Source organism: Erithacus rubecula (assembly GCF_903797595.1).
Source record: "Erithacus rubecula genome assembly, chromosome: Z".
Classification (NCBI taxonomy): Eukaryota; Metazoa; Chordata; class Aves; order Passeriformes; family Muscicapidae; genus Erithacus; species Erithacus rubecula.
Window position 1 is genome coordinate 20,839,386 of NC_136661.1, and position 12,079 is coordinate 20,851,464.

The 12,079-nt window shown below is 40.0% G+C and overlaps 1 protein-coding gene across 4 annotated transcripts in view; it reads left to right on the top strand.

The window, feature by feature from the left end:
* Window positions 1–12,079, top strand: part of LIFR (LIF receptor subunit alpha) — a 49,434-nt gene that overhangs the window by 18,016 nt on the left and 19,339 nt on the right. For all 4 annotated transcript variants that reach the window (XM_079330096.1, XM_079330097.1, XM_079330094.1 and 1 more), the window contains 8 exons: window positions 1,302–1,455; window positions 2,183–2,303; window positions 4,532–4,674; window positions 6,058–6,221; window positions 7,002–7,176; window positions 7,465–7,731; window positions 9,852–9,981; window positions 11,780–11,943. In XM_079330096.1, coding sequence (XP_079186222.1) covers window positions 1,374–1,455; window positions 2,183–2,303; window positions 4,532–4,674; window positions 6,058–6,221; window positions 7,002–7,176; window positions 7,465–7,731; window positions 9,852–9,981; window positions 11,780–11,943 — 1,246 coding nt within the window. In that variant the 5' untranslated portion in view covers window positions 1,302–1,373. The remainder of the gene's footprint in view (window positions 1–1,301; window positions 1,456–2,182; window positions 2,304–4,531; window positions 4,675–6,057; window positions 6,222–7,001; window positions 7,177–7,464; window positions 7,732–9,851; window positions 9,982–11,779; window positions 11,944–12,079) is intronic.

Here is a 12,079-nt window from a genome sequence, read left to right on the forward strand (position 1 = left end):
GAGAGGCTTGAGATTTAATTAACATCACAGCTCAGTTCTCTTTCCTTCAAGTGGCATCAGTGCCTTTTATTCTTTCCTTGACCTTGCCAACTGATATGGGGGCTGTTGAAATTTTGGGTTTGGACTTCTCTGCAAACTAGAAATTGTCTTTGAAGAAGTCCTCTAATGTAGTTAGGGATGAGGGAGCATAGACCTGGTGGTGCAGGCAACTTCAGTTTAAGGGGGTTTCTTTTATAATTACAGAGGCTTTTAGACAGAGTTTGTTATTCTGATGGTGTTTGTCTGGCTTTGGAAGATATTTCTGAGTCAAGGTCAGGAGCCTTTCAAAATAGGAGCCTGGGCAAACTGGGAATAAAGCTGCTCTGTAGCACAGGTAGGCTTGGTCATATTCTAACATGCAAATGACCCAGCTCCAGCTGTTGGCTGCTGAGAGAAGACCTCTGGCTACATTAGAGTTAGGGTCTCTAAAAGGGTGCTTATGTCTTCAAGATTTCAGGTAGCAGGGAAACCATTCACCAGGTATTGACTGAGATTTTGGATAGGTTTTCCTTCAGTTTTTATCTTTTGAGAACAAAACCTAAAGGTGGAATTGAGTGTGTTACCAGCCGAGCTTCTCTTTTTAAAACAAGAAATCAGTTAATCTTTGATGAACACATAATATTCCAGATAAGTTTTTACTCTAAAATCAGTAGTTGAAGCAACAAGTATTTTTTGATAAATAAATGGCTCACTTTTTCCCCCTCATTATTTTTACTTCAGGGATTATTATTTAACACTGCATTGAACCAGTGATCCTGGGTGATCAGATCTGGTTCTGCAGTCACGGGCATCCTGTAGCTTTGAATTGCAGCTTTTTGAAAATTGAGCAGAACAAAGAAGAAAACAGATGGTGTGTTTTGTCTTAAGTGCATAAATGAATCAGAGGACATTACCATTCATGATATACAATATCTTCTGTAGATACTGTAGATACAACACTTCATCTAAAATGAAGAGGCTTATCTTAGGGGAATGCTCTCTCTCATCTGTTCTGTTTGGCTATTGGATAGTTCTGAAATGTACCTATGAACTGTAGAGGTTTATGTCTATGATTTTGGAGGAAATGTCTTACAGAAAATACATGAATCAGAGTTGTTGTAACAGAGAAGAGGTTTGTTTGCCAAATGAAGAAAAAGGAGTTGCTATGCCTGGGACATTACTGAAGAAGAAAAGAGTATGGAACAAAAAGTCGCATTTGTGGCATACCATGTCCAGAATTCAAAACTTTGGTCTTTTTTTTTTATTTCTGTATTTAATTTTAGAACTGACCATCTTGTTGGAAGATGACGTTTACTCCTGCCTGAAGCTGCTATTCTTAAAACAAACAGTTAAGAATGTGGAAGAACTCAAGCCTCCGCTGCCTTTTAGCACTAGTTATTTTATGCTTAAGAAGCTCAATATATAGCCAAGAGATAGGTAAGTTTATTGCAATGTAATTCACTAATTGCTTTTTCTCTGTAGCTTCTCTACCTTGTAATTCCATTGCTTTTCTACTGTATGTATGTATGTTTTGTATGTTCAAAACCTGTTGCCTCTGTGGCCCCACATAATCTCAGGGATGCAGGCAGTGCCAGGCCTGGTGTCTGCTTTCCAGCACCCAGCAGCATCTTGCAAGCCAGTGAAAAACTGGGTATTAAATTCTCCAATGTTCGTTAGATAGTACCACTGACAGTCTGCATATGCATTGGTCTAAATGTCTGCATTGAAACCTTTTTGCTGTGTGTGTTGGCTCTCTTCAACCATTTCACACATTATCATTTACTGCCCTTCTGTCATTAATTCCCCTCCATGTCTGACATGGAGGAGAGCAAAAAACTCATTAGGTTAAAATCAAAGCTTGTGGTTTTGCCATTGGCCCAAAGCCTGCTTATTAGGCTAGGCAACGAATGGGTATTGTGCAAAGAGACAGCTGCCTCTGTTGTACATGTGAGTACAATCCCAGATCTCAGGTATCTCTAGAAATCTGTGAGTCTGTGGCTGTCTAATCAGACACACAAATCATTCAATAGTTTTAAAATACTGGCCACATACTCATGCAATAAAAATGTAAGAAAAATGGCTAGAGATGTGAAAAATAGCAGTTGTTTTAGTGTTGCTCATTTTTGACCTGCAATTTTTGACTGTATTTCTTATATGATTTCAGGCTCCCTAGGGAACCCCCAGAATTTGAAATGTGTAACGCACAATTTACACAAAATGCTCTGTACTTGGGAAGTCTCTTCTAGAAGAAGACATGGACAAACTGACTTTTGCTACACTACCAAGTAAGTCTCCCCAAATACCTGTTTAAAAAATAACCAAATTTGATGGAAGTATAGTTTTTCCTCTGCCACTGCCCATGGAAATTTTGATGCTGTTGTTTCCCAGCATCTCCCCACCAGTTTTCCTTGGGTGGTGCTCCCCCTAGGCCCTGTTAACTCAGGCAGTGGCAGGGTTTCTGGCAAAATTGTTCCATGCTAACAATTTGCCTGCCAAAATCTGCTTGCTGATTTCAAAGGACTGGAAGATGCTCTTATTTACTCAGACTTCTCTGTGTGTCTGCCTATCCCTTGCTCAGAGTTTGCATGAGGGATATCTTCAAAACAGGTTCAGTCCAAAAGGAAATGAGAGTTGGAAGCAGTGAATCCTGATGTTGTGGGCCAAAGCAGTAGAATATATGACACAAGTGTTGAGATTCACGTGGATTTCATGTGGAAAAACATGAACGATCTCTCAGTGACTGCCTTACAACCTTTATAAATTTTAAGCTGTATTAAAGGAAACGTAAAAATTATTTCACAATTGAAAGAGTTTTTCTGAACTGCATACAAGTTGAGAATTTTGAGAAAAGTTTATAAAAACTTAAATCTTCTGTGTGTTTTTTCACTAATGAGAACTACATGTTCAATTCCCCATGCTGTGGGTCTGCCAAATACTTATCATGTGCTAGGGATGAGTTCAAATCCATTCTGCATCTTGATCCTTCCCCCAGTCCAGATATTTGTACTGTCTTTTTTTCCTGTAAATTCTGCAGGCAGCCCAGACTTTTCCTTGGGGTCCCATGGCTTGGCTGCACTTAGTCCACCTACATGCTTGATTTTCTGTGTCTCATTATTCCTGATGCATTGCCAGCTATCATTTCTATTGAAAAAACACCATATATAAAACTCTGTGGCCAGGGTTCATAAGTGCAGGGTTCATGAGGTACTGCCCTCTGAACAAGAACAATCATGTAGCTGCTGCTGTTTCTCCTTAGCAGAGCAGGACAGGCTGGAGTCCCTGAAGCAGGGAGTCAAGATGAGCTTGCTGCAGACATCCCTGAGGGAAAGAGGTTTTGTTTTTCAGTTGCCCAAACATCCTCTAATAATATCTCAGTACCAAAGAGTAACAGCCTTTGTGAGCACTCAAATCTCAGCTGGCCTTTTCTAGCCCAGAGTCTTGTACGAGTCTTAGAGTTCAACCCAAGCTCTTGACTCCAGCTGAGGGAGCTCCAGGGTCCAGTTCCAGTTCATGAGTGAGTAACAGTCCTGCAGCAGGAAGTCTGGCATTGTTCTCTCTGCTTTCCTTCCTGCCATCATTCCCCCAAGAGGAAGGTCTGGATTTTTCCAAACTTTCTGCCTTTCTAATTGCATATCAGTGATAATGAGCAAAGGGACTTGACCCATGTGCTATTGGTCCCTGTATATATCTGCATCTTCAAGACAAAAGCCAGTTCACATTGTGCTGAGCACTGCACAAATGTGAAGCACAGGCTACATTTTCACCTGGGATCTTAGGAATGCTCTGCCCTGCTCTCTGCTCTTTCCCTGTCAGCTGAGCAGCAGAAGGGAGTGGAAAGATTTCTAAGAAGTGGACACAGGTGATAATCCTTCTCTTTCTTCCCTCACTTGGAAAAGAAATGAAGGGAATGTGAGTCAGGAAACACAAAGGGAGGGGACAATACTATTGGGTTTGGTTTGGGGGTTTTTGTTTTTCTTATTTTGAAATGGTGAATCATGATGACTTGGTTTCAGAAACATGTTTTTTGTTGGCCTCAAGTTTTGTTAGATACTAAGATTTTTTTTTTTTTTTTTTTTTTTTTTTCCCCCACAAAAAGGGTTGTAAAGCATTGGAACAGAGTGCCCAGGAAGTGGTGGAGTCACCATTCCTGGAAGTGTTCAAAGAACATATGGATGTAACACTTAAGAACATGACTGAATGGTGACCATGGAGTTTGTGCTAGGTTAACAGTTCCATTTGATGACCTTAAAGTTTTTTTCCAGCCTTAAAGATTCTAGGATTCTATGGTTCTGCACAAGCTACCATTGTGATAAAAGTAACTTGAAAGATGAGGGATTGCCATTAATCTGAGATTAACGAAAGCCCAAGCAAGTCTTATTCCTTCACAAACTCGATGTGGAGCTTTCTGTTTATTACAGAGAATTGGCCTTTTATTAGTGTGCAAGAACAGGAGTTAACTTGCCTTAGCTTCCTATTAGCTGAAATAACTGCTTAATCCTATCTGTCTTTTTAGTGACCTTACACCTCAAGTGTGTTTTAAAACTAAGGAGAGGAGGGTTGAGATTCCAATCCCAGAGAGCTCCATCACAGTGACAATCAAAAGCTCTGGAACTGCTTCTGCTACCAAAGAGTTTGTAATTCACCAGAAAGACATCTGTAAGTATCAGGTCATGTATGTACCTAAGGCCTTTATACTATGTTTAATAACTCTTTAGATGGGTATATACTTGCAGGTTTCTTTGACAGCATTCCTGTATGTAGAATGTTGATATGCTGACTCCATGTGAAGCTTCCATGCATCATATTTTCTCTAACCCTTCAAGAGAAAGAATTACCCATAGTTCATAGCAGAAATAAAATCAAGGGCAGAGTATGAGGAGGAAAGCAAAATATATCAATGTTAAATCCCTTACTCTTTCCCATTTTTAGTCCTAGTTATAAATTAGGAAGCATTTATAAACAAATTCCTTATCTACATACATAAGTAATTAGACATTTTCCCACTTCCTTCCAGGCGAAGAAGGAAGTTGTAAACAGAAGATGGCAGTGACACAATCTGCCATGCTTGGTCTAGTTTTTGCCTTTGGTTTGTCTCCTTACTCCTTCAGTGTAGTCAAATTCTAATGTCAGTAACACTTCTTATCCATAGTTCTGTTTACAGTAAATAGGAGCTCAAGAACTTAAACAAAATGCAACTCAAAAATATTTGGTCAATACAATGAGTCTCATAGATTCATACTGGGTTATTATGAGCAGTGTGTTGATAGTGCTGAATACTTTGCATGCTCTCAGATCCTTGGTCAGGACTGAATTTGGATGTATCACACATATTTTTAAAATGCTTTAGCTTGTACAGAGCCAAATGAATTGCCCATATTATCAAGGTTCTCTGTTTCTCAACCTCATGCTTCACCACAACACTTTTGTAGAAGAGCTGCTTCTGTTTGATCTCCCTGTCCTGTCCCCATCAGAATCTCATGCTCTTTATACTTCTGTGGCCTAAAATTACTTTCCCTGTGGTGTTCAGAACTTCATGTGAGCTTCTTCTGTTCTGCACTTCTGCTCTCCCTCCTCACCACTGTCCCTTTGTTGCAAGTGCCCACTTCTCTAGTGGTCTACAAAACATAATGTTTTTTTGGATGTGTTTTTCCACCTTTCTCTCGAGAAGTGTTCTCATGCACACTTCAAGGGCTGCCACCATATTTCCTTTATGACTGTGATATTGAAGGAAGGTTGGGAAAGGTAGGATATCTTCCCTACTATGCATATTCACAATCAGTTACTTGCCCATCTACATGTTGAGATAATAAAAGAAAATGCTACCTGATGATTCATCAGCACCTGTGCTTTCCTGAGAACTCTCATGCTCAAGTAGCCACAGAGCCTTGTTCTGATTACAGGGGTTGAGTTACATGTTTGTATGGCTGCCAGCCAGTTCAGAGAGGAGAGATGTGTCTGTTAAACACCTGTAGGGCTGGTGCTGCTGACTAATGACCTGAATATGGCTTTTTTTTCCCCCTCCTCCACATCTTTTTCAAGCCTTTGTTCCCATCACTCCGCACATTCTTAGTTTAATGCCTGACTTTCCAACTTCCACATTAAATCTGAAGTGGAGTGATAATGGATCGGTCTTCCCATATGGATTGGATGCCCTTTGGCAGATTCAGATACTCCGGAAAGAACCAAAGGAAGTAGTCGCACAAGTAAGTCTCTTCTTTTGTGAAAGCTTTATGTACAGTTTTTGTCCTTGGTAATGTTCTGAGAGGTCACTTGAAAAAAAACTGGGAATGATGAAGATAGTAGATCTTTGTAGGACCCGAGTGCAGTCATGCTTCTGGCAAGTAACTTCTTGTTAAATTTCACAGTTATTGAAATGCTGGCTACTGTACTGTTGGTACTTAGTAACAGCAATTTTTTTTCTGGTACAGGGACTTTGAAATTAGAACTTAAGAATTTGGCAGATACTTTACACCATTGTTTCTGTATCTCCAACAGTATCTCCACTCTTGGTCATCCCTGAATGCTCAGCTTGCTTTTTTCTTTTTTTGTAACCAGAGTTCTTCCAGGCTAGTTTGTAGCTGTGTGCTATAAATTTTAATAAAGGAGAAAAGACAAAATGTGCAGTCTGGTGCTAATATTAGGACAGTTTTATTTTGGAGAAGTTGGAATGTTTTCCTGCCCTTGAGAAACCCAAGATGCAGTTATACCTCTTTACATTCTTGGGAATCCTCCTGCTCTCCCTCAAATGTCTGCCCTCTGGTATTTCTGGCTGACAGCCTGCCTAGCTGGTGGGCTATTTAGCAATTTAGGCCTTTGTCCAGATAGATTCATAGCACAACTGAAAGTTAGGTAGAACACTCTAATATCTATGAGGACTTTATGTTTTACTTCTCCTAATTTGCCATTCTGTTGACACTTTGGAGATTATATGTCATTGTTAACAGCTCTGTTTTGGTTGATTTCTTGGTGCAAAAACTTTGCAGGTTACTCACTACTCAAAACTGACTCATGAAGACGTCATTCTTTCTTGGAACTGGACGTCAGATATGCCTCTGGAGTGCACATCACACTATGTGAAGATTCGCTGTTACATTAATGCTACACAGTTTGGTGGCCCCAAGGACTGGAGTGACTGGAGCCCAGCAGAAGTGATCCCTGGTATGTTTGTTGCCTTGCAACCACATGGACTTTTATTTCTTTGTAAGAATTAAGCCAAGGTCAGAGGAAGAGCTTTAGGGGGTGATGGCCTGCTGCCTTTGAGACTATTTTGATTAGAGAAATAATGCAATCACTAGTTAATGAAACCTAGCAAACATTTATTTGTATGTGTTGGATTGTTCCTCAGTCACATTTTAGCTGATCAGCACCATGCTTATAGCAAATTGCTCATGTGAGGTTTCTTGTTTGTTTTTTGTTTGTTTGTTTGTTTTCTTCCTTCTCTGCTAGGAAAAGATACTGAACCCGGTGAGAGTGGAGTGTTTCCTCTGGACCCTGTGGTGGCCGTAGGTTCAGATTTGACCTTTTGTTGTGTCCATGAAGAAGATCAACGCATAACAAATATGACTTATGGATCAAAATCCTACACAATGATGCAACTGAGCAGTCGAAGCCATGCCATCAGAGTGCTAAATGCCAGTGTTTCAAATAGCAGTGGAACAAATGTAGTGTGCAGACTCGAAAATGGGTTGGAAGGAAGTGTCGTGTTTGTAGGATGTATGTATCATGTTTATTAACCTTATAAAAATCAAAATAGTTTTGAGACTCTTTGGGTCCTGCTAGAAAAAAATACTATTGTGGTTTTTCTCCCTCCTTACCCTTGGTTTTGAAGTTGAACTGGGGATTGTACTTGTTTGATTTCACTGTGGAAAGGCCAGCTTATGGAGGAGACAGCAAGTCAGGAAGGATGAGAAGGTACCCATGTAAGCCCTCTTTAGAACCTGGCTCAGTGCTTCTCTCATTGGTCTCTTGTTTAAAGGTACTTTTTAATGATCTGGAATGCCAAGTAATTTATTGCCATATGAATATTCAAGCACTGTCTTTACCAGTCTCTAAAAGTTTAGGTTTACATCTGTTGTAGTATAGTCCATGACGAGGTGAGAATAAGAGCAATATCTGTAAGTGCAAACATTCATTTACCAATCAGTTGAATAAAGAACAGCAGTTAGACTTGCAGCAACAACAGATACTCATTCAGGGCAGAAGCTCCTTGGGAGCTAATTACTGCAAAGGAAACTAGTAATTCCTCTTTTCCGGGTGTTCTTCTAAAACATCCTTTTAGAATTTTCTTTAAAGGTACTGACTCACTATGTATCTTCTCTGTATAACCATGCAAGGCTCAGGCATATGTGCCAGAAACAGATACCTATTAATACAAGTACTTAATGTAGCTCATTCTTCTTCCCCACAATTGGTCACTTTAAAGCTTTGTGTATTTTTTCCTCACAGGGAATTTGAGAGTTATCATCTTCCAATAGCTGCTCATTAGAATGAGCATTCCCCATTACCAATGCCTGCCTTTGAACTTAAGGTCCTTGGGGTTGAGGAAAAGGAGAGGAGAAACTGGAATCATTTTGAAAGAGTGTTCCAACCTCCAGCCTGTGCATCCTGTCACTGACTTGGTCTGTTAAGTGTGCACTAGGAAATGCAAAACAGAATTCAGCCTTTTATGACTTCTCAGTGATATACCAGTTTTAATTTATTTGTGCAGAATTTCTTTTTGTGGGAAAATCATCTGGGTGAATAAAAATCAGTGGTTTAAGAATGAAAACTCTGACAATCCCAATCCTAGGCTTTTTCCTTTTTTTTTTTTTTTTTTTTTTTTAAATATGGGATGCCAAGTCTGTTTCTTGTCAGTGTTTCTTCTTGTAGTACCTACCTAGTAGCTAGAGGTCTTGTTAAGGCTGTTTTGCTGGTGAGGGAAAAAAAAAGGTGAAGGAAGTAAATACATATACACAACACTAGATCTACCAGAGCATGTGTTATTTTGTGACTCTCTGCTCATAATCTGTACTGAACCTGCACTGATGCTTTGTGTGTTAGTTCCCCTTCTCTAGGGCAGAAAGAAGGGGGTGTATCTCTATGTGGATATTGTTACTCTACATTTGGCATACACCTTTCCAGTTTCATACACCTCAGGTGTCCAAGATCTTCAATAAGTGCTCTGCCTAGTCTCATGTTGGCGTGGTTACCCTCTCTATTGGGAGCACTGCCCATCTTTTCCAGCAAGGCACTCAACACTGCTCTAGTATGGGAACAAAGAACTGAACTTAAAAGGAAAAGATGGACACTTCCAAAGCCATGGTGAAGAGGATGAGCCATTCAAGGCTTGCTTTAATTTTCAAATTCAGCATGGAATTTGTGCTAAAGGGACTATTTCCTTGACACGACTTGTTTGGGGAATTTAGAGCAGTGGTGGTGCTGGCATGTTAGAAAATGTGACGCACAGCCAGCAGCATTCCTTCATTGCTCAGCAGCTGAACTGATGCTCAAAATTTCAGAAAACTCTTGGCAGAGTTTCAGTGAAACACTTCCAGGTCAGAGCCTGGAGCTTGTGAACATGTTTGCATGTGATTTGCCAGATTACCCACCCATTTAGAACTCTAGAGTCAAGTGTTAGTCAGATGGGGCTGATAATCATCCATCTATTTTATTGTAATTTTTAAAAACCATATTACTTCTGTGGTTGGGGTGTAGCTATTGCCATGTATTTTGGAAGCACGCAGTCTAGACCCAGCAAAACAAAAGAGCAATGCTTTCAGGAAACCAGTGACCCAAATGTCACAGTGGGATGGCAAAACTTCAGCTAACTGTTTTGATTTCCTTTCATGCTACAGATGCTCCTGATACTCCCCAAAATCTCAGCTGTGAAACATCCAACTTTCTGATAATAAAGTGCACCTGGAAACCAGGCAGGCCCAGTGGACTATATGGAAAACGAAGAACCAAGTACAGTTTATTTGAAAGGTAAAATTAATCAGCACTACAGGTAGTAAGAGGATACAGCTGGAATACCTCCATTGCTGCCTGGGACTTACTGCACCATACCTATTTAAATGTGATTGCTTAGAGCCTAAAATACTTTCCAGGAGTATCAGGAAGCTGTACCTAAACTAAATTTGGAAAACCCTTGTCTACCTTGCAGAATTCCAGTGGGAATTAAGGATGACTTTTCCCAAATGTTTCTACCATTATGAACCCTCAATTAGGTAAAGGGCTTAGTGTATCAGGCTGCTGCTAACATGTAGACAAGGCCAGTATGAAAATACAGGAAGATAATAGGAGTCAATCTCTAATTTTTAATCTTTTCTTTTTACATGAAACCTAGTAAGTCATATAATTTCAGACATTTACTGAGCTTCTGCTAACCAGGATGACAGAAGTTCACTGAGAAACAATTGTAAGACAGGTCATGGGGCATTTTCCAAATTCACTAGAGAAATTAGCAGTTAGCCTCCATCTGTTCTCCTGCTGTTAAGAATTAGAGCAAGCAGAGTAAATGTTACCCATAAAACATTGAAAAGGACAAATAACACTGGTTTCACCCACAGGATGCAGTCAACTCGTGTCCTACTACATTGTCTTTAAGGCCAGGCTGTGTAAAGCCTTAAAAAAGAAGAAACACTGGAATAGTACTTCAAAGTCCAACGACTTCCTTGGTGGTTGTGATTAGAAGTTAGTGAGGAGTTAACAAAATTCCCATGTTGAGAGGAGGCTCTTGTGTCATTCCAAAGGAGCTGTCAGGGAAAGAAGCCAGGAGAGGCCTGAGTCACACAAAATTATGAGAAATGGAGTCTCATGGTGGCTTAAAAGCATGCTGGAGGCAATGAGGTTTGAGTTACAGTCACAGATGTCGTCTAGAGTGCCAGTGCTAAGAAAGCCACTGGGTAGGGTGCAAAGAGGTGAACAAAAGAGGGCAGGTATTCACAGAAAAGGAGGTTCAGTCACTGACTGTCTATATTCATCTTATAAGTAAGAACATTGTCGAGTCTTGTTATGCTTAGCCCAAATCTGTGAAATTAATGTGTTGCTTTTCAGAATAAATGTTCTCTTCCTTATTGTCAGCCCACACTGAACTGTTGAAATAGAGCATGGTGTGGAGGAAGCTCAGAGCTCAGCTAGAGCATAGTTAAAATGCCTGAAAGAAGAAGTTAGTTGAACTTGTGCTACTGAATGATAGGCTTGTGCAGATTGGAACTAAAGCAGATGTATGTACATACATACAGATACACAATTTAGATTTTATCCCTCAAGATGCACCACTGTTCTTGTCTGTTATCAGATTGCCTCTCTGCTTTTGATTAAAACTGGGGCTAGTGGATGTATTCTAGGTAACAAACCTTAGTTCAAATTTGGCAGGGCTTATAGAAAGACAATGTGTGTAGGATCTCACTAGTTCAGAAAGCAATTAAGAAGATGCTTTAAATGCTGATCTGAGCAAAGATACTTTAAATCAGAATCTTAGCTGTGAATTGTAAGGTGGTTTTACAGGACCTACCTGTTTTCCAGGCTTTTGAGAAGTGTGAGAATGGAAATGTTATATTAGTGGAAGAGGAGAGTTTCACGTGAGAGCAGGGCAAGTCATGACTGATGCCACTTTAACCTGCATTGTGGTGTTAGATATGTCTCTGCAATCAAATCATTCTGTAAGCCTTGTGAACTGAACCCATTGTTCTGTACCATGTTTTCAGTCTAGACTTCTGCCTGTTGCTAGGAATTAAATTGCTCAAAAGTTAAGCTTTTCCCTTCCCCCTTTATTTTGTAGAACATCTGGTAAAAATGTTTCATGTGAAGTCAGTGAAGTGAACAAAGCCCATGTCTGTGACTTTCCAGTACTGCCTGCTCAAAAGACCTATGATTTCATATTAGGTGTCTCCAACCCTATCGGGCAAGCAAAGTCATCTCTTTTGGTAGATATAACTCAAAGAGGTAAGACTTAAAAAGGGAAAAAGATGTTTCCTATGTGCTGTTTGTTAGCTTGGGGTTTGAAGAGCTGTCACATGGTATGCTTTTAATAATTTGCCTTAATTGTCAGGTTATTGCCATATTCAATAATTTGAACTTC